The sequence below is a fragment of the Plectropomus leopardus genome, chromosome 5 (genome assembly GCF_026936395.1).
Source record: "Plectropomus leopardus strain MGB_pleo_1.0 chromosome 5, ASM2693639v1, whole genome shotgun sequence".
NCBI lineage: Eukaryota > Metazoa > Chordata > Actinopteri > Perciformes > Serranidae > Plectropomus > Plectropomus leopardus.
In genome coordinates, this window is record NC_142180.1 from 37297692 (window position 1) to 37321060 (window position 23369).

General features: G+C 38.2%; 2 protein-coding genes across 2 annotated transcripts in view; one reads left to right on the plus strand and one right to left on the minus strand.

The window, feature by feature from the left end:
* The window catches only part of LOC148189619 (uncharacterized), a 135078-nt gene extending 117142 nt beyond the window's left edge, over positions 1 to 17936 (plus strand). Inside the window, exon 6 of the mRNA XM_088078153.1 lies at positions 16285 to 17936. The gene's annotated coding sequence lies outside the window, so the exon portion shown is untranslated. The remainder of the gene's footprint in view (positions 1 to 16284) is intronic.
* lmo4b (LIM domain only 4b) lies at positions 1333 to 22557 on the minus strand. Its single transcript, XM_042483762.2, has 5 exons — positions 22071 to 22557; positions 18623 to 18863; positions 10314 to 10410; positions 8559 to 8714; positions 1333 to 2251 (listed from the first exon to the last, which is right to left on the minus strand). Exons 2-5 carry the CDS (start codon positions 18856 to 18858, stop codon positions 2243 to 2245), a joined length of 498 nt encoding a protein of 165 aa, XP_042339696.1. The 5' UTR covers positions 18859 to 18863; positions 22071 to 22557; the 3' UTR covers positions 1333 to 2242.
* Positions 22558 to 23369: the final 812 nt, after the last annotated feature.

The following is a 23369-nucleotide window of genomic DNA, read 5'->3' on the forward strand; positions in this document are numbered from 1 at the left end:
CATTGTTTCAGCCACAGTGGCGGCGGCGGCGGCGATCTCATGAGGGGCCCAGACTCCGCAGATAAGCGCATCAGCCATTACCGGGTTCCTCCTTCAGACCTATTAGGTCTTGCAAGGACTTCAAACACCAATTTGTTCTGCAAATAGCCCATTCAATTTGTGCCTGCCAGAGAGAGACACCTCTCTCCCTCTCTGCAGTAATTGAATCTTCAAAGGGACATTTTCCTCTATTTCTGTCAGGTATTAGAGTGATGAATAGCAAACGGTCATTTGAACAGAAAGAGAGGATACATGTTTATCCATTTTCAGTTAGACGCTCATCATGCGCCTCGATGATTGCCGGGCTGGAAAGTGAATGACAGCGCTGCCAGATGTTCAATAGAGGGGATGAAATGGTGCTCTGGACGAGGCGTGCATCGATATCAGGATAAATTCTTGGGCACTTGATGAACTTGTAATTATGTAACTCGTGAAGATGCAGCTGAAATGTTTAATTAGTAAAAAAAAAAAAAAAAGATAACATTATCAGAATTCAAGCGAGTGATGGAGAGTTTCAGCACTCGTCCATTCTTGAGAATTGCCACAAATCAAGTGCTACAAAAAATTTTTTAAAAAAATAAAAATTTTTAACTTATCAACACAATAATATATAGAGCTCCTAGAGGGACATGGAGGAGAAAAAAATAGATGGAAAAAAAAAAACTTCCTAAAACCTCATCTATTTTTCTCTGCCATTAATGATTTTTTCATTATCAATTTTTTTCGCTGCCAAGTTTTCGTCATCTAATGTTTTTTCATCATTTTTTTCACCACCCATTTCTTTTTTCCCCCCAATGTCCCTGTAGGGGCTTTGTACTGATTCCATTTCTGGGGTGAAATATCATTTTTGAAGGATTTATAAAAAAATTTACAAGATTACCGACAAATTTGTTTTTAAAAAAGAGGGGAGGATTATTAGAAAATTTCCTTACAAATTGTGCAAAATGTCCAGGAAAAATAATTATAATAATTTCATCTATAAAGTAATGTTGCAGAAAAATATAATAAAATATTTTAAATAAATACATATATATTTTTATAATTCAGCACCTTTTTGAAGTCATTTTTTCCTTGTTTTTTGCTTATTTTCACGTAATTTTCTTCTAACTTTTTTTACTAATATTTTGTCAAGTTTTCATTGGGTTCTCCCCATGTTTCCAAAATAAATCACACCAATTTGCTAAGGTTACAGAGGCTTAATAGTGACGACTTGGGTCTTTTAAAATGCATTTTTTCCAGTTGAATTGAAGAGTAAAAAAAAAAAGCGTGCAGATTCTGAAGCTTTACAATGAATTTAAGGAGGCCTTTAAATCTTCCATATTTTTATTAATTAAATACACCATACTGGAGCAAATGTCTCGGAAAATATCACAAATAAATTTCTCTTTCATTCAGCATTTATATGTTGGTGATGATCTCTACATTACTGACTATGAGCAGGTTTCTTCTGTTTGCGATGGGTTCAGGTCTGGGGGTGGGGGGTGCGGAGGGTCGGATGTACTGTAGCCACGCCGGGACAACGACATTTACATGCATACTGTACATACATGGTAGTTTTACAAATACACCAAGAAGAGTGTTCATGATTTGTTTTTCCACAAAAAGCCACAGATTTTTTTTAAAATTTTAAACCCCATCTTTTTCTATATATACCACCAAAGAAAAAAAACACATTCCCCTTTGACAACACTTAAAATATATAAAGTGGAAACACCATGTTGTTGGGAAATGAGGATAGAAAAGGAAGAGAGGAAAAATGAAAAGGTCCCAGGTTTTCCCCCAAAATGTCTTTAAACAAATATGCAGAGTTGAAAAGCCTGCATCTCTTCCACATCGTTAGTCTCTTCCCCCTCACAACATCCTCGTATGTGTTTTTCAATTTTCTCTTCCTCAAGAGTCCCCTCGGAGTCGCCTTTTTTTTTTAATTCCAAGGTCACGGAGTCCTCAGCGTCCCTTTTCAGGTGCATTAAGTGCAAGTATCCTCCCGTATTTGGGGAAAAGCCAAGGTCGAAGGCTGAGCGTTGGGTATGGGCTGCAGAAATAAAAGTCAGGTGACTGGTGGGGCGGGTGGAGGGTTCCTTTGGGGCGGAGGGCCTGGGAGCACAGCTAAAAGGCCGGGGTGCTGCTGATCCACGCTGTCTCAGGTGACGATGAGTAAGGGCTAAAATGAAGGCACACATCCTGCTTCCTGCACGGCTCCCGCCTAACACACCTGAGGAGTGAGGGGAAAAAATACAATTTTAAAAAATTAGGGGATAATTGGGTACATTTACATGCACACTAAAACCCCACAAACATCTGGCAAACATCTTTTTAACCCTCAGGAACTGTTTGGCGCATTTTTACCTATTTTTCGGTCTTTATTTTTTTTGATAATTTTGGCTGTGTTTATGCAAGTGGCATACATTTTGGCAAGATTGTGTATTTTTGTTTAATCTTTGAATTTCCAGCTCAGCTCATGCAATAAGTTTAAAATACACTGTGAAAACTAGATTTTTACATTCAGACTTTTAAATGTTAAAAATGCACCATTGAAACCCATTCAAAGTGCAATTTTTCAAAGCATAAAAATCATTTTTAATATTTTCCACCTGTCTCTACTCTGCATATAGTATACTGAAAATAATTCATTTTTTTGTGGCATCATGACAAAAACTTGGCAACTAAAGGCATAAAATTCAGAAAATATTTGATATTTATGATTAGAACTGATGTTGGTTTAAAAACTTTACTCAATGAAAATAGAAAATAATGTCAATGTATAATACTTTTTAAAGTTTGACTTTAAAAAGCGCATGTATATGTTTGGAATATATTTATGTGTGGTCTTATTCATGTTTGTGCAAATGAACATGAATGTTTGGGTTTTTTGTGTCATCAGCAACTCGAGACTTAAAAAGTTTTGAAAATTTTTCATTAGGGATGTAACGATTCACTCAACTCGCGATTTGATACCATTTATGATACAGTTTACAATACAATTTTATCCTTTATGTTTTTTAAATACATAATGAGATTACAGAAAAATTATGACTGAGAAATATTCCATTAATTATTTTTAAACAAAAATTCTACAAAATACTGCATTTTCTCTTCTTTTCTATGTCAAATTAAAGAATTCCTTGTTATTTCTGAGGTATAAATGCAAAACACAAACTATGCATTGAATGCACTTCTGGACTTTCACACTGTCCCCTGCTGTTAAAAACCCTCACCGGGACAGAGGAGGCTGCTGAGGACAGGTTTGCTTTAGAGGGGAAGCAGAGAGGGCGAGTTTGAACAACTAAGCTGGTCATTTCTCTCTCGTGGTGATAAGTCGGGCTCTCTCTTTGTCTCTTGTACATGTTTGGATGAGCGGGGTTGCAGCTTGTCAGTGTTGTTTGGCCTGTAATTTTTTGGGTTTTCTGGCCGTGAGGTCGTCATTTGGGGGAACGTGTGTAGGCGGGGCTGATCGGAGCTCCTCACCATGATGCCGGCTCTCATGCTGCATCATGTTAGTTGTACTATTTGTGTAGTTCAACACCTTCTGTCAATATTTGCAGACTGTTTTTGTTTTTTCTGGTGTCTTCTCACCTTTATTACTTTCTGACTTAAGGAAGCTCAAATCCGCCACACTTCTGATTTGAAACTGGAGGGAGCATCTTATATCTTAACATCGCCTGTCGCTGAGCCTTTGCTTCATCTTATTTACGTTGGCGAGCTGTCTCTAGTCTCGGACATGACGTAGGATGTTGAACACGTAGTGGCGTGGCACGTCAAGCAAGCGAAATCAAAAGCAGATTACGCCATTTGCTATTAAAAAAAAGTATTGCGGTTCATTTTTCATTTCACCAATTTGAATCACATATTTTGTATTGATTTTTAACTTGCGATGGATCGTTACATCCGTACTTTTCATCGCATTGTTTAAGTTCGAATTAACATGTTTTGGGATATTTGTTGATATCACAATCGATCATTTTAAGAAGTTGGCTGAAGGAATGAAAGAAGGAGGCTGAGCTCCCACATGAAAACAAGCAGGAAACTCTGAAAAAGTCTTATTTTGATGCAAAGAAGCAAAATGACGAGCGGCTCCAGCTGTCCACTGATAAACAACATATTAGGGTACGTTTATCAGAGTATGCACGGCTGCATTTGAACAGAATAACTGGTAGATTATTGTTTTTCTTATGTTAGCAGCTTCCTAGGAATATTGTCTTTTATGCAAAAAAAGGGCAAAAACCGGACTGTTTTGTGCATGTAAACGTCCTCATTGAGAGTGCGAGTTCACAAAATGCCATAAATGTTTCACCCTGATAGACCAACTTTCCAGCAGTGTTTAATTTATTGATCAGCCAGGCTTTGAAACCCATCTGGTGTCCCATTTACTTTGCATTAACTTAAAAGTGCATCCATGAAGCGATTCTCTTTGGTATAATTATAACCGCGCTCCGACATAACTGCAGGAGGTGCTCAGTCCTGTGAAACAGAAAAATGTTTTTTTGTGCTTTTTCTTCTTCATGATTCTTAGGGGTGATTTACTTTTCCCTTCATCCCTCAAATCACTAGGAGGGCTTCAGTCTATTAGTAATTGCAAACTCCTACTTGGGGGCTAATTAAAGTGACTGACGCTGGGAGGGTCTCGCTCCCCTGGGTCAAAGCAGCTCCGTATGAGAGAGGTAATTTGTCTGCTCAGAACAAAGAGATTAGGAAGAAGCTCGGGAAGAAAAGCTTAATAAATGAGCATCAAATGTCCCGCGCCGTGAACGCGGACCACACCAATTATGTCACGGCAAAATCGCACATAATCAAAACAAACGGTCAGCAGATAACCCCGTGTTTCTGTGTGAGCGGTGACTGCTCCATTTTTCCTCTCTGCTAAACTCGCAGCTCGTGTTTCTATATTCAGGGTTCATAAGGTCATGAAAAACACATGGAAAAGTCGTTTAATCTGCAAACAGCAATTTCCAGGGCTGTAAATGTTTTTGGTGAACTAAATATACCCTGAAAGTTTTGGAAAAGTCCTGGAGATCTTTTTCATGAACCACATGATGTATCCAAGGACTGTCGGAAATTTGAAAATTCAATGACAATTTCTGTTTTTACAGGTTCTAGCTGAGATAAATCATACCATTTTTGGTGATTTTTAAAAAATTTTTCTTCAAAAATCACGTATATTATAATCATGTATATTTGCTTTTTAAAAAAAAAAAAAAAAAAAAATCACCAACCCTCACCTAACCCTAACCCTAACCCTAACCAAACCAACAGATTTTCTCCAGAAATCTCCAAAGAATAATAAAAATAAAAAGTGCCTAAATGGTTTTCTTCAAAATCACTTTTTTCTCTTTCTTACAATTGCCAAGATGTTTTCTTTAAAAATGGTCAAAATTTTTTTAAAAAAAAGAAAATAAATTGTCTAAATGTTTTCTTTAACAATAGCCAAGAAAATAATAAAAAGGTGAAATATTTCCTTTTTTAAATTTTTTTTAAAGAAAAAAAATATATATGCTAAAATGTCTTTCTCAAAAAAATCACAAAATATTATTGTTATTAATAATAATCAGGTTTTATTTAAAAATCGGTGGTAAAATAAATATAAAAAAACAGCCATTCAAAAGTTGTATGCTTCTCCCCAAAGCCAGAATAAAAAGCACAGCTCCCTCCAAACTGCCTAAAAAAATGTTTGACATGCCTCCCCCTTTTGCACCACCCCCTTCCCCCCATAAATGACTAACAGTCCCTAAGTTCTATTGAAACAATAAATTGTAATCCTGTTCTGTATTCATTATTTTTAAATAATATATTTTTTAAAAATTATATAGTAATGAAAAGAAGCAATAAGGAGTACTGATGGTTGTTTCAGAGAATGTATTGTCTTTAAAATAAGCCTCAAAGTGATGGAAAAGTCATGGAAGTGTATCGTTAAAATGTGCTTGAACCGTGTGTATTAAAGCCGTGTGGAGACTACATGAGGTGTTTGGACTCAGAGCGCTTGTTATCCTGCTGTAAGTCTGCGTTATTTGACTGTTTTAGCAGAAGAAGTGTTGATAAAGCGCTCCGGCAGCAGCGGGCTGATTCTCCGTGTTTCACTGGCGGAGATAACAAAAGCATCCTGAGACTGCTCCCACTGAGCGATGCGTCTCTGTTTATTTAATAATTCTCTCTCTGCTATAATTAAAGCACCAGGGCCAATATTCAGATTGCATTTTAGCATCAATAATTCAGCAGTTTTCACTGCAATTGATGTTAGCGCATAAATAAACAATGAGGCCTCATATTTACTACACCAGCCATGCTGCAAGAGACATCACGGGGAGGGGGGGGTAAGGACTTAAACAGACATTTAAAATTAAGCTAGATAATGCAACGGCTTTCAATTTAAATGTGAGGAGCTCTAAGAGCCCTAAGAGCTGATTTGTAGAAGTGACAAGCCCTTAAAAGGCCCGTGACGTGGCGCGAAAGGGAGGGGAGCGGAGCGAGGGAGAGGAAGAGGAGGAGGAGGGGGGGCTTAATGGAGTTCTACCTCTCCTCTACTCACAAAACCACTCAAGGTGAAATGCATGCTCCCAACAATATAATTCCTCTTTCAGTCAGAGTCTGACACACTCCAAACACCCCCCGTATCTCTGTGTGTGCAGACAAGGTATCAATAAAGCTCCTTGTTGTGAGGCAAAAATGATTATATCTCCTGCGGGCAGAATGAAGCTATCCTGAAGAATGAAGTTATCCTTCGTATATGATTAGGCCTTCTGTTTTGCTTTCACTGGAGGCATCAAGATCAAATCAGGGGAAAGCCATGATGACAGCCTCCATGATGTAGTGGCGGCTGCAGCTCGCCGTCTGCCTGCAGCCTCGGGGCTTTTAGATACATATTTTTGGCCTTGGGAGTGATAACTTAGCCCAGGTGATCCCGGTCTTGTTGATGCAGTAGTCAAATGCTGTTTTAAACATTCGGTATTAACGGCGTCATTTTTTAAGGGCGGTTGGGACAGAAAAATAACTTCGAATATGAATCAGCTGGTAACAAACAGAGCAAAGTGCGGGACGGCGGCATAAAAAAATCATTTTCACATGTTTTGTGCCGACGGTTAATACAGATTTTCTGTGTCCTCCAACAAGAATGATGGAAAAATCCATGGGCTGTCTAAAAATAAAATTCATCTCTGCTCTGTGAGATTTAGTGTCTGCTGCATGCCTCGCAGTGAATCGACGACATCAACGTAAACAGAGTGAAAAATGTTGCGGCGAAAATTACAGATGTTTTTCTTTTCCTGCTAACGACTCCGGCTGACTGATGACGAGCTTTTACTGACTTGTCCTTTACTTTGAAGTCGTCAGCCCATTTTCAAACTTTAACCCTTTCAAAACAGAATTCCAGCAGACGGCTGTAAAAAAATCACTGTTTGCAGTGACTATATAACTATATAGTAACTATACAATGACGATTTAGACCAGGATTAGAACTGAATATTTAAATGTAAATGTCGGGACTGTTAATTATTAAAGGGGAGGGGCAGGTGCAAAAAAAGAGGCACGTTAAGTCATTTTTCAAGAACTGGGCCCTCTTTTTTTTAATTTTTGGCTTTTTTTGGGGGGGAAGAAATGGGCTTTTTTTTCTCCCTAGATTTTTAGCATTTTTTAAAGAAAAACTTTGATGTTTTGGTGATATATTATTATTTTTGACAAATAATTTTTTGACAATTGTTTTTATTTTGCAATTATTTTTTTCTTAATTATTTTTGGGAAATTTCTGTTTCTTTAAAAATATTTGGCAACTTTTTCTTTCTTTTTTTGTGACTTTTAAAGACGACTTGTACCACCAATGACACCTTTTATCACAGCCAGAAAATGTAAACAGTTTCAAATATCATGTGTTATTAGTAAGGTTTGGGGAAAAAAAATTCCATGACTTTTCCAAAACTTTCAGGGTAGTTTTAGTTTTTCAAGACTTTTCCAGGGCCAGAAATTGCTGTTTGTAAATTCCATGACTTTTCCAGGTTTTTCATGACTGTAATATGAGGACCTTAATGGCTAGATTATTTAATCTTTTTGCTGCAGAAAGTTAAAGCTCCTGTCCTAGATTTCATCATGTTGTACGATCGTAATGACATCATTGCACTGTGTTACCGACGGTGCAAAAATGCACAGTGTCACCTGAGCAACGCCTTTTATTTGCACTCTGCTCATAAAAAAGAGCATATTTCAAAAACTAAATCATGCACATAGTTCAAATAACTTACTGAAAGTTAAGAAATATTTTACTGCATTTAAAAATCTTTTGGATCAGTATTTTTTCTATTTTTAATTTTGTAAAATCAGATGAAAAAAGATTTTTTGTATTGTTTTTGTAATACCACTTTTTCAATACCATTGTCAATTAGTATTGTTTATTAATTAACATAACCTTTTAGCTCAGGTTGTAGAGATTTTGGGGATAGGAAGCATTTCAAGACAGTGAAGGCCCTGGTGGACCATTGTTTCCTGCAGTTTAAAGGGTTAATCTGAGAGCACAGAGAGCGGCGGGGTCGGGGTCTTACCTTCTGGTCGGGCAGTAGTGGGTTTGTCTGCAGTGAACTCAAATGGCCGTTGATGAGTGCTGTGGGTCTGTCGTGTTCGCAGAACAGGCTGCCGTTGATGTAGTGGAACCGGTCTCCGGGGACGAGCCGGTTCCGGCAGGTGGAACATGTGAAACACTGCGGGGGGTTAGTTAGTTAGTTTTTGACTAACTGATTATTGTTCAGTCATAAACTGACAGAAAATAATGAAACACTGCCATCATAATTTCCTTAAGCAATGTTTGCGCCATCAAATATTTTCTGACCAACAGACAAAAACCAGAGATATTTAATTTATTATCATATAAGAAAAACAAAAGCAGAATCTCTCGCAATTGAGAAGCAAAGTTTAGCATTTTTGCTTAAAAATGACTTAAATGATGAATAAATCAAACGAATCAAACAAATCAAAACAGGTGGCGATTATTTTTTGTATATGCTTTAACTGGTCTAATAACTAAATTTTTAAGTTAACTAATATAATTAGTGTATTTACATAACTAGCACAGACGCTGCTCTTGCCCAGGACTTATAATAACTTAGAATAATTAAAAAAATAAATAAAAATAAGACAGTAAAGTACAAAAGGGAAACAAACAAAAACCAAGAAACAAAAAAATCTCATTTTAAACACCGGGGCTTCGTTTCTTTTAACAAAAAAAAAAAATGTGTAAAACCATCTCGCTCTTGACAGATCAGCAGCTTTATCGTGCAACTACCTTTAAATTCCAACGGGAACAATTTTTTCACCAATGACTCGAAAACTAAAAGATCACAAGTCATTTTAATAAGAAACCTTTTGCTTCATATTATTTTTGAGTTACTAACTAAATATTATGAGATACCAACCCATTATTTTGATAAAGAATTTCATTATTTTTGAGATATAAGTCAGTATTTTGAAAAAAAGTTTTTCATTACTTTGATAAAGTGTCTTATTATTTTTGAAATACTAACACATTATTTTGAGAATTTCTCATTATTTTTTAGAAGCAGACTTATTATTTTGAAGTATAAACTCATTGTTTTGAAATATTTTTTGGGATTGTTTTGAAACATTTAATAAGGCTTCTCATTATTTTTTAGAAACAGACTCATTATTCTGAAGTATTTTTTTTCGGGATTGTTTTGAAATGCTATTTTAAGAAGGCTTCTCATTATTTTGAAATACTAATGCATTATTTGAATTATTTTTGATTATTTTGAGATGCTAAGTAATTAATACAAGGAAGTTTCTTTTGAGAAAACTTTTTCTTTTTTTCAACACACTGGCAGAAATGGCCTCCACAGACAAAAAGGACTAAAAATTTAAGTCTATGTAAAAGAAATTCAGAGATTTCTTTAAAAACACCTCCTAAACATACGAAATTAATTACTGAAAACGTGTAAAAGACTCATTTCTATAAAGTACTGAATTTTAGAGTTAAACCGTTAAACTGTTTCATAGCGTTCAACTTTTTTTCCGCTGTACGGATTTTGCCCTTATTTTAATCACTGTGATTTAATTGTATTTTTTAATTAATAATGGCTTCAAATGATGAAGCTCTTTATATGTAGCAGATTTATTTTGCAATTATTTTCAAATTCAAAAACAATTATTTGCAATTATTATTTTATAAACTTAATTTAGTCTTGTGTGCACCTTTGTAAAGAAAAACAAATGAATAACGAAGCTCTAATCTTAAAAATCGTGCATTGTGACATCGTGCGGTTCAAAGCTTCGTGGAGCAAACTCACCTTGAGGTGGTACACGTTGCCCTGCGCCCTCATCACCAGCTCGCTGGCCGGGATGGACTGACCACAAGCGCTGCAGGCGCCACTGTTTCCAAATAATCTAAAAAGAAAAGAAGCGCAGGTGTTAGTGTGGAGCCACTGTCTGCACGGCGGTAGATTTATCCTCGTGTAATGGACTGCGGCGTCCAACACTTGTGTCTGTTGAGCTAAGCTCACTATTCCCCGGCTCCATTTCTAACTGCAAGGGAAAACAGAATGAAGAAATAGAGAATCATCACAATATCGACGGAGGAATGAATCCTCCGTCCCTGAAACTGCATATTACTTTTGGGCGCGGGCATTTTTTTGCGGCCTAATAATAACCTGGAACATAAGCAATCAGGACCTAAGAGGATTTGATTGTACATCCAGGCGGAGACGTAGTGCTTTTGCCATTAGGAGTCCTGTGAATGCTCCGTCAGTGCCGCGTTTCCATTAGAAACCAGTAGCTACTCGGGTTGATATATAATGTGCATGGGTTAACCTTTTCAATCATGGTGTCAACACTTTAGATTTGCTTCTGCTCATCTCTTTCGTCCCTAACCTTCTCTCTCTCTCCCCCTCTCTCCCTCTGCCTCTTGATAATGAAATGCTTGCTCCAGCTTCCCTTCTATCTTCCTTCTGAGTCCACAATTTAGATTACTTCATCTCGGTGAGCAGCAAACTGAATGAAATTTCGATTTGAGCAGAAAGTAATTTACTGGGATCTGGACCCATTTGTCATCATATCTCACCGGGTGTTTGCTCTATCACTGCACTTTTCCTAAGCAATCAAATAAGACCACGGCATCTGACATGCTCCGCAGAGAAGGGGAGAGAGGGATGGAAAAAGAAAGGGATAGGAGGGGGGTGGTTAACGCTGGTGTGTGTTTGCATCAGATAAAGTTGTTTGGCTTCAAAGAAATTAAGGAGTTTTTTTTCTCTCTGCGTTCTTGAGGACAATTTTACGGAAAGTATTTAACAAATTCACGCTGAGACGGAGCGCAGGGGAATAAACGCTTCTAGCACGCCGACCATAACCCAAGCAGTTGTTAGATATATTGACGAACAAACAAGCCGGAGCTCTTTGCAAAGGGGACACAGAAATGGCTTTCAATAAGACAGCCCAGGCAGAAGCAAATTTTGTCTTAGCATCATTTGGAAAGGCTCCATCAAAACTCAATTTCAGAAACTAATTAACTGGAGACTGTCGTCACGACGCTGCCAATTCTCCGCTTTCACTGGGACAAACATGATAGTGGAAATGAACATATAGGCCCTCGCTTTAAGACTCTCGTGCAATCTGTGGAAAAGCAAAAAAAAACCTACGCTCCTCTCCTGCGAATCAAAGCCGCCTCGTTCTCAAACTTTGCTCAAATTGAAAATATGTGTCGAATCCGAGAGGTGTCAAAACAAAGATGGCAGGACGTTTTCACTGCAGCCTTTTGTACGTGCGGAGCTCATACCAGGTTAATTATTTTATAGCTCTTGATACGAGTGTTTGATTTAAGGAGCCGGGGCCTTTGGGTGCTAAATTAAGTTGCTGTATGGGTTTGAACTCGCGCTTTAATGGCCTCCTGCACCAGTCACCTGCAGCGCTGAGGTGAAGCAGACACCCCAGGTCAGCGTAATTAAGGCCAAGGGACTCTTTAATTGCAGTGACACATCTGGTTTCAGCTTTTTTCCCCCTAAAAAAATCACTTGTCTCTGTTAAAGGAGCAAAACTATGAAAACTGTTCACCAACTGAATTAGAAATGCACCCCAGTTTTATTTTTATAAAATAGGGTTTAGATCAAAGATAACAGAGAAACAGCATCATTCTCACACTTAATGCCACAGTAGAAATACTTTGTGTGGATGTATTTCTGGATTGGGGTGTGTATTTTACCCGTTTATTTGGGGATGTATCTTTGTGCATGTGTTTTTGGAGGCCTTTTGTGTATGGAATTGCATCTGGTGTTGTTGTTGTTGTTAGGGATGTTCCATTAACGTTTTTCTGCCCTGATCCTGAGCCGAGTCATTTATTATTGAATCCCGATTTTGAGTCCCGATTTTCCTGAAGACACAGCAGCTCAGAGCGCACTTTAAATAAGCTTCTTAAAAGTTAATAAAACGAATTCAATGTGTAGCCTACGTATGTAGCCTTGAAAATATGAATAGATAGAGCTGTGAAATGCATTAGCCTATTATTACTATTCATTTATTTATTTTACAAAAGACAGTATATAATGACAAACCCTCCCTTTAATCTTTCAGGTCTTGTTGCTTACTCATGTCTCTGTCCCTTTATGAGAATATTCTCCATGGGTCTGAGTAACGTGCATGAACTGTTTTCCACTTACTGTTTATTTTTGTCTTCCTCACATCTTTTGGGAAGATTATGCTTCATTAATAAATAACTTGTAGTTGGGATAGTGAATGTGGTTGTTTAAGTTCTTCTCTCTCCTCTGAGCAAGGCGGAGGAACACCGTGCTCTCGCGAGAAAACGCGAGACTCTCACACGATATGAAACAAGCGTTCATAACTGTAGTGAAACACGTAAATAAACAGTCTCATACTGCCGAATCGGCCCTGAAAATCCAGAATCGGTCTGGCTATAATGTCCATATCAAATAAACTAAACTAAAGTAAACTAGAGTGAAACTAGTTAATAAGATTCTCCATATACGTGTTGGGTTGTATTTAAGGGCTGCGCAGATGTCCGCCGTCTACAACGCTGCCTCCATTTAAAAGTCCATATTGTTTGTTTGTTTGTTGTTGTATGAAACTTTTGACTCTGCCCTCTAGTGACCTCTATTGGCTGTTTCCATGGCAACATAAAGGAGAATATCTCAGAGACTAAATAATGTAGCCTACATAGTTCAAATAACGTATGCAGTGTTATGAAATATTTAGTTTATGTTTCTACATTTAAAAATCTTTTGGATCAATATATATATATGTTATTTTGTAAAATCTGGTGAAGAAATAAGTCAGATTTTGAATTTTTGTATCCACTATTATGTTTAATGGACTTTCAAAACCTTCAAGCTTCAGTTGTGCAAAACTTTTGACTCCGCCATCAACTGGCTGTTGCTATGGCAACATAAAGGCTGTATGGAAGTATGGACAGGCAATATTTAAAGAAAACGTTTTGACAATTTTCCTTTTTCCTTTTCTTTTTTGTTTGATGATTTCTTTTAGGGGAAAAAACACTTCAACTTTCCACAATTTTTCAAAGAAAACATTTTGCCTGACAGCTGGGATTGACTCCAGCCCCTCCGCGACCCTTGAAAGGACAACGCGATTATGGAAAATGAATGGATGAACATTTTGGCTTTTTTTCTATACAAATTTTGGATGAGTTTTAAAGGAATTGTTTTATAATTTATTTTTCCAAATCCAAATCATTTTTTTTCTATTAAAAAAAAACATTTTGGCATATACATATTTTAATTTCCAAACCTGAAAAAATGTTTTATTTGAAATGCAGATGTTTTCTGCAAAAAAAAAAAGGACCAAAAATGACACCACAATCTCCAATGCTGCCTCTGTATAGAGGTCCATTATTACGACCTCCGCCAGCGTCGCCTTGTTTGTGCATTGTATAAAACTTTTAACTCTGCTCTCTAGGGCCACCTATTGGCTGTTTCTATGGCAACATAAAGGATGCATGGACGTATGAGGACAGTGACGTTTACTGTGTTTGAATCGAACGTAAAATCGGGAGTATAAATGAGCCTAAACTTTGTCTCCGGCTTCATCTTGATTTATCTGTTTTCCCCTCTGTGGATGTGACTTCACTACGACCAGCGTGTTTCATTAAATTAAACAACAAACAACAACAACAACAACAACAAAAAACACATTGAGAGCTGTCTGTTGTCTATATAGGCAAAGACTATTGGATTTCATTTCAGCACTGACTGCCAGGTGAAATATAGCATGGCTTGCTGCTCGGCTGTCTGGTAAATGCAGACCTCATTCACCAAGGCCTTTGAGTAGGGTAAAATTACCCCACAACAATGATTTCTGCAACACAGTCCATTAAAAATGCCTCTCTACATCAGCAGCCAAAGCACCTTAAAAGCACTAGGCCATATTGATACTGAAGCGGGGCTTTGCATAATGGCAAGAGCTGCATTAGAGAGGAGGGTGGAGGGGCCGGGGCCGGGGCGGGCGGGGTGGGGAGATTGCCTGGATGAGGGAGGGCGCGCGTGGATCTGTGTTGTGCATGTGTTTTGGGAACAGGGGGTGGGGAGATGTGTGTGTGTGCGGGGGTGGGTGGAGGGTGGCGGTGGCGGTGGTGGTGGGGGATCAGCCAAATTACACTTGGTTAATTCAGAGTAACAGATCTGGCCCCAAGTGAATTGAAGGCCTTGAATTAATTCTGTTATGACAAATCAAGATAAACGTTTCCCCTAAATTGCATGCGATTTAATTAATTTCTGAGATCCCGTTTTTTTTTTTTCGCGGCCTAATAGTTCACATTCTCTTGTGCTGTCATAGTGCTTGAGTGGGCAGACTTCAAAGTGATATTAAATAACCAACTATTAGATTTACCTCACACGTTCTATTGGAAAAGTGCCATTTAATTACCTAGGCTTATTCAATTAAGGGGACAGCATTCTCCCTGAATCCAGCAGCCACACAAGTAAATTAATTCTCCCTCTACTAGCAGCCCGCAGAAATAATATCACCTCCAGCTTAAAACAACATGATCCCCACAGCAAACGCAACTTTGGCTTCGAGTTGGAGCTTTTTTTTTTCTGGCAGTGGCGCGGCGCTGCATGAAAAACATTGTCATGTGATGTGTGTGAATATTGTGATTGATGGGAGATGGGTATCATCCCAGGCCAGGCATACATCCCATTATAGCTGTGATGTGATGCGTTTCGACTCCCGATCAATCAGATTTTCTTATCTGAGTCTGAAGCTTAAAACATACACATTTTTTACCACTAACTTTCAAAGACTTTTCCACGACTTTGAGGCAAATTTTCAAGTCCATACGTTGTCTGAAACGACCACTGATACTCCTTGTCGGTTATTTTTCATTAACAGCTTTTTAAAACATGTATATTCAAAAATGAGTTCAGAACAGGATTAGAACTGAATGTTTAAATATTATTTAGGGACTGTTTGTTATTTATGAGAAGGGAGGGGGTGGTGACTAAAGCTGATGGATGTCCAATAATTTTTTAAGCCCTGGGGAGGGATTTCTGTTTTTTATTTTGGCTTTAGGGGAGGGGCATACCTAAATATATGGCATATATATACATATGTGTATATATATATATATATATATATATATATATATATATATATATATTTTTTTTTTAAAAACATTTTTGGTGGTATTGAAAGAAAACATGTTGGCATTGTGTTTTTCTATCAAAAAAAATTGGGTGATTTTCAAAGAAAACATTTTTTTTTGTTTTTTTTCTAGTGTTGTGTTGTCATTTTTGATAATAATTTTTAAAGAAAAAGAATTTTTGGGTTTTTTTTTAACAATGTTTGGCAATTTTTAAAGAAAACATTTTGGTGATTTTTTTCCCCTCAAACCTGAAGGCATGTTTCTTTTAAAAAATCAGATGTTTTCTTTTAAAAACCATTTATCACCACCACAAACTGTAAAAATAGAAAAATTTGTTCAAGGACAGTCAGAAAACTGAAACTCCAGGGATAATTTCTAACTTTTTTTCTTTTCCAAAACTTTCACGGTATATTTAGTTTCCCAAAACATTTCCAGGCCTGAATATTGCTACTTGCTAATTCCATGACTTTTCCGTGTTTTTCGTGACCGTATGAACCCTGTTAAAATGTATGTTACAAAAATGAGTCTGCCCCTTTAAGATGAGGAGGGGGAAAAAAACAGCAGCAAATGGCCTTCGCAATAATCCCTCTTCTCTATCTGTCTTTCTCTCTTGCTCTCTCTCAAAAGCCAATTTGGTTAATTAAATGTTTTGTTTGCAGTGTGGCTCTCATTCATTTCGGACACGTCATTGGGAGCGGATACAAGCCAGGGACCAGATCTCATTAGATAAAACCCATCAGGACTAAAGGAAATGGAGGGGGACTATAATTAAAGCATTTAATTGTGTAGACTCACTGTCAGATGTTTTTTTTTCTCTCCCTCCCCGCTCTCCTATCTTTATCTCCACAGAGATCTCCTGGTTCCATAATATGCGTTTTAGCTCTTCCACCAAGCATGCTCTCATTACAAGTGGAAAGGTGTATCCACATCCCCCCCCCCCTTCCAATTTTAATTACGTTATAGTCCCATTATGAATGAAGTACCCCATTGACTTCCTCATCCTTTTTATGAGGTGGGTGTGAGAGGCACACTTTAGATTTTGAATTATCCGTGCAGATTTAATAGCAGCATGCATGTTGACTGCAGTGCATCTTTTTTGATTATTAATGCAAAAAGAAATGATCCCAAACAAGTGTTGCAGCAGTAAACCGGTTTCAAGATGGTATGAAAACTGACGGTATCATACTGTGAATATCTGCTCATCTATGGTACTGAGAAAATGCAACTGGAGGGAGAATCTCAGCTTTATTTTACAGGGTTCACACAGTCACAACAAACCTGGAAAAGTCATGGAATACTCAATATACCTTGAAAGCTTTGGAAGAACGATTAATTTGTTTCACAAACCTGTATTAGATCACATGACACATGTGCAAGGACCTTTAGAAATTTTCACATCCAACGATGATTTCTGTTTTTGCAGTTTTTGGCTGTGATAAATAAATAAAACAAACAAATAAAAGTAAAAAATGCCAACATGTTTTCTTTAAAACTCACCCAAAAACATTAAAGAAAAAAAAACATGCCAAAATGTTTTCTTTAAAACTCACCCAAAAAATAAAGAAAAAAATAAAAAACACGCCAAAATGTTTTCTTTAAAAAATTCACCCAAAAATTAAGAATATAACCTCAAAATACTTTCTTTAAAAATCATAACATTTATTGAAAGACTACAAACAAAAATGACAAAATATTTCTTTAAAAATCACAAATAGCCAAAATACTTTCTTTAAAAAAACTGCCCAAAACAATTAAAGAAAAAAAAGTTGTATGCCCCTTCCTAAATGACAAATAAAAAACATATGTCCCTCCCCAGTGCTTAAAAAATCATTAGACACGCCTCCCCCTTTCTGCATTACCCCCTCCTCTCTCATAAATAACAAACAGTCCCTGAGTTATATTTGAATATGAGGTTCTAATCCTGTTCTGAATTCATTTTTTTTTAAAAAATATGTAGTTTTAAAAGCTATTTTATAGCAATGAATAAGAACTAATCAGTAATGCTGATGATTGTTTCAGAGAATCTATGGTCCTTGAAATTTGCCTCAAAGTCCTCGAAATTTTTTGGGTAAAAATGTGTATGAACCCTCATTTCAGTCATTTTCCAAAAAGACTTTTTACACATGCTTCCATAATTTTTTTTAAATTCAAGTTTCAATTATCGTCATAAAACATTTGTGCAACCATTTTTGAGGGTCATTATAACAGATAATAATAAGTCTGTCAAGAGGTTGCAACCCAAACTCAGAATTTACATGTAATTTAACTTGTGCAAATTACACTCAGAAAACAAGCGTTAGAGAATAATCGTCAAAGCAGTTAATTAATAGAAATCAATACCATCATGGCGCCCCAGGGTGATTCAAGGAAGTATTTGAACTCTCAGTAAACCTTGTGCCGTCACATCAGCCCGCTCTACATTACCAGAATGAGAGTGTCATCAATAAGCTGTGGTTGGGTGTCTGGCACACCTACTAGAATATTTAAAAAGGCTCTCTTTGCTAATTAAATGGTGCTTTTCTGTTCCATAAAAAAACAACAACATATGTCTCGCAGAGCAAACATAAATCCTACAGGACCAATTTTGTGTCCTTGGGTTGACCGTGAGCAGCAGACAGGACAGACGTGCAGATGGCATGCAGAACAACTCTTTTGCTTTGTCGACATGCCAGCGTGTTTGACCTCTTCCAGGGCAAAGACTTCAACCACGATATTTTAACAAACACTGATGATGTTAAGACAATTTGAGACACATGTTCTGCAGAAATGCACCCAAACGTTGCTGCTGGTTGCATGACTAGAACCCATTTTTGTCCGCTTATGAGTTGATTTAATATTGCTTCTTAATACAATCCAGGACTTTCAAAAGTATCTGCCTTCTAAGAAACAAGTTCTCCTAAAAAGAAATTCATGCTGTAACATTAGAACGGCTTCACATAATCTGCGCTAATCTCCTGAAAATGACTGCCAATCTAAACAGTGCATTCTTCTCCTCACCTGATGTAGTCGTTTCTGCAGAGGATCATGCCGCTTTTTGTGTAGCACGACGTGCCGATTTCGCCCAGCTGGGCCTGGCAGCAGGAGCACTTGAGGCACCGGCTGTGCCAGTAGCTGTCCATGGTGTAGAGGAGGAAACGGTCTGCGATTTTGCCCCCGCACCCCGCGCACCGCTTCCAGGACAGAGAGCCTGTGCCCACCGGCGGTGGCTGGCTGCTGCCTCCGGGGTTCACCATTGTCCCTAAAAACACACAAGACATGTAAGACAAAATAAGATTAGCCTTCATTGTCTCCCTCAGCAGAAATCTGTCTTGGACATTCACGAGTACACAGGCGACACGACCACACACGTACAATCAGACAGTGGTGGAAGGTAACAAAGTACATTTACTCAAATACTGTACTTCAGTACAAATTTCAGGTACTTTCCATGCCAGCTTATACTTTGACCTTACTACATTTCAGAGTAAAATAATGTACTTTTTACTTCACTACATACATCTGGACTCTTTAGTTACTTTACAAATTAAGATTTTTGCATAAAAACACAAGTTTATTAAAATCTGATGTTTTGTAATAAATTGAATTACAGTTCATACAGGTGCAGCTGCAACAACTGACAGAAAATTAGTTGCCAAAGGTTTTAATAAACTTTTTTTTTTTCATTTTTCAGTACTTTTAAGTTTTCTATGTTTTGTTTTTTTTCTCGGTTTTTGACTATTTTTTGGAGGTTTTGTTTATTTTTAAATAATTTTGAGATATTTTTCCCCCATAATTTATTTTTTTCTCTAATTTTGAGGTTTTTAGGTGTGTTTTTCTATTCCTCTTATTATTTTGAGGGTTGTTTTTTTAAAAAAATGCTTTTTAGGTTTTGCTTTTGTTTCATTTTTTTGGTATAATTTAGAGTTTTGGGGGTATTCTGTTTGTTTTTAAAGATTTCTCTGCATTGGTACTTTTACTTAAGTAAAGGATCTGAATACACTGCAATTAAACTACAGTTAACATGCAGATACATGCACAGATGCCCTACTTAAAATAATAGCACTGAAGTCTAAAACAAAATTATTGCAGTGACCTACACAAAGTTATTGCACATAGGTGATGTAAATAGACAGGGGTGTATGTTTCATTTCAACACTGAGGGGGACACGTCCCAGCTGGCCACCAGTTTTTGATTAAATTAAGTTGTGACGTCTAGTGACCAAAATTCAATGTCAGGACAACATCTAATGCCAACTAATTTGAGGTAGAGTACTGACAACAGATTGATATTTTGTTGGTATTGTTAAGAAACCAAAATCCAACATCTTCCAAATGTCTAATACCAACATTATCTTGACGTAGAATAACAACATTCAGTCGTAATGTACGGAGAACAAAACCCAATGTCCGAAAATCGTCATAATGTCAAAGTCCACACTTCAAATGTTAGACATTTCATGAACTCGAATTTCATTCTGACCAAAAGTTAACTTACGTCTGATGTAAAAGTCCTCTGTCAGAAGATGTTTAAGCATCAAACACTTAATTTCCTGCATTCTGGTGATTTTTTATGCATCAGTTTCAAGTACAAATGTCTTTGGTTTTATCAAAATAAAAGGTCAAGACAGTTAAGTCAGGACCTGAGGGGTCACAGAGTGGTGCAGGGTCATTTATACGCCATGCCACAAGTGCATCGATCAGTTATGAAATTGAAAGTTGCAGCCCCTTGCACATCTTTGTAAATCATGCATTGTCTTTTGGCAGCTGCAGGCTGCAAACTGCACCAAAACGAGTCCTGTTTTGCTGCAAGAACAAGAGCTCCGAGTCATTTAGTGAACTAATCTGCCCTTGATCCTCGTGCTGTTGCTTTGTCGGACCTCTCACGATGAACGTCTGTTAACTGTTAACCCTGCGAGCCAAAGGAGCACTAATGCAGCACCAGCTTTTGGGTGAGCTCTCCTAATAAAATCAACAATAGCACACTTTGCACAATTTTTTTCCAGCGCAAGCTTTTGTTGAGTTCTCCTACAGAATAAACAACCATTTTTTTGGAACACAGGCTTTTTGTTGAGTTCTCCTCAGAAATTCACAGTTTTGAATCACAAGCTTTGTTTGAGCCCTCCTAAGAAACTACTTTTGCAGCACGAGCTTTTGTTGAGCTCGTCTAAGAAAATTCAAAACAGCACAATACTTTGCACACGATTTTGCAGCACGAGCTTTTGTTGAGCTCTCCTTAAAAAATGCAACAACAATTTTGCTGCCAGAGCTTTTGATGAGCCTTCCTAAGAAACTATCCACAATTATGCAGCATGAGTTTTTGTTGACCTCTCCTAAAAAACCTAACAATTTTGTTGCATGAGCTTTGGCTGAGCTCTCGTAAGGAATTCAAAACTGCAAAAAGCACAAGCTTTTTGTTGATCTCTCTTAAAAAACGAACAGCAATTTTGCAGAACGAGCTTTTGTCAATCTCTCCTGATAAATTCAAAATAGCACACAAGTGTGGCCACACACTCAGTGCAGCTCCAACAGAGGGGAGGTGGTGGTGGTTGTTGTTATGGCAAAAGAGTCCTGTATGTAACCGAAAACTGACATGTCTTGTGTTTACCAACACTTGATGCTGGCTGGGCCTTTGACCCTGAAGATGATCTGTCCTTGCATTTCATACTTAACATCAGCAGAATTAATAACAACACCTATACACACTGATTAAACCACATCCTGGTGCAATGGTGCTAAGTGTTGTGAATCTAATGCAGATTTACGCACAAAAATGAACGTGGCTCTTCGAAAAATGTAATCCTCTCCAATTTGGTCAGGCAGACTGCATGCCTGGATAAAGCCAAATCTTTGTTGAAAGGCAGGTAGGCTAATTAGAGTTGGGGAGGGAAGAGGAGGGGGGAGGGCGCGCGCGCGCGCGCGCACACACACACACACACACACACACACACAGAGAGAGAAAAGCATTCAGTAAGCCCATTAGCGATGGCTCTTAGGGACAAACCACAGCGTACCTTAGTGCTGATTAAATCTAAAAGGAGATGAATCAAAAAGGCGACCTGAAAGTGACTCCCTGGATAAACAAGACGGACCATCGTCAAGTTTCATTCAGAGAGTTTTTTTTCCGCTGAGAGATGGAGGAGAAAGAGGAGGAGGAGGAGGGGGGTGGCTTTTAACTTAAATGGGCTAACTCAAGTAATTACACGGGCAGGCAATTTGGGCGCAAGTCATGGAAATAGAAAGAGAGAGAGAGAAAGAGAGAGAGAGAGGAAAAACATATGAGGCAGCCATGTGCTAAAAGCTCCTGCGTTTTAATGGAAAATAAAGGCATCACAGCGGTGTCATTACGGGGGTATATAGGGGATAATGTCGCACAGGAAATCAAATATCACCAGCAGAAAGATACTGCTATAATTAGAAAGAATCAAGCATTTTTAAAATGATTATTTTACGCGTGACATCAACCCACCTCGTTTGTCTCTTTTGAGCGTAATGGCTGTAAAGTTAAACGTCTGGCAGGTAAACAGGTACGCGACAACAGTCCCAAAAAGTACAGGTTAAAAAAAAAAAAAAGCTGGATGTCGCGCGCGGTCGGCCTCCAGCTCCGCAGAAAAACCCTTTGCTGAAGGTGGAGAGAGAGGGGAGGGGGGGCTCGAGCTCTGGCAACAAGCTGCAAATGGAGTTATCAGATAGTATTTCCACCGGATGGTTCCCGTTTTACTGCTTTACTGGTCTTTTTCTCGCCGGAACAAAAGGAGTCCATCGCAAGGCGTAATTGCGCGTTTACGCACGCCGTAAATGTCCTCAAACGGAGCGGAGAAGTGCGCGTTTTGGCACACAGAAAAAAAAGAAAAGGCTGGCTGGCACGGAGGCTGTAATTGAGTGTCCTCCGGTCTGCTCTTCGGGTCCCGTTAGCTGCTTGTTCTACATGTGTCGCTGACAGGAAGAAACCTCCAGTAAAAACCCCTTTTAGCCGCGTGACGACGGCGCCGGCGCAGCCAATGAGCGCACAGTCCATTTACAGGGAATAACAAATCGGACCAATCAGAGGGGAGGTGAGATGGACACGCAGATGGAGGATGGAGGTGAATGGTGGAGATGGACTCGGAGAGGTGAGAGAGAAAAGTGTCAAATGTGCACAGTTGAAAACATTGACAGGGAGAGGAGAGGCTGCAGCAAACAGTCCCGCGCGTCCTCAAAAACAGTAAATCGCGTCATTTATTATCATATTTAATCCTAAAGTATAAATAAAGCTGTGATTGGCTGTAACAGCTGAATATTATCCTTATAAAATGCATAAATGTCATTTCTTGACTGCAGGAGCGTTTTTTTTCCTAAACTGAATTCATCTCACGTCCGAGTGTAATTAGTTGACATTCAATAACTACTTAGTTTACGGAGGGTGACTCCAACCTCTGGGAAATATCACGGCCCTAATAGCTGCAGAGTGGCGCCATCGTCTGTCACTGGAAATAATCGCAGGGCCTGCCGCTGTCGTTTACAACCTCATTAAGCCGCAGGTCATTGGTTTCAACACCTATTAAGGCTAATCTGCAAGACCTCGATTTGGCTGAGATCCTTTAATTCTTTCAGATTTCCAGCGTCACTTCAAAGACGAGATAAAACTGGAAGCAAAGGCAGCACCTTTTAATTAAAATGAGGCGCTGCTGACATGTTGCCCAGCACCATGTTCAAATTTCTTCTCTGTACACAGCGACAGAAAAGTGCTGCAGCTAATAAACACTGTGGTTAGGGTTCAGACATATTT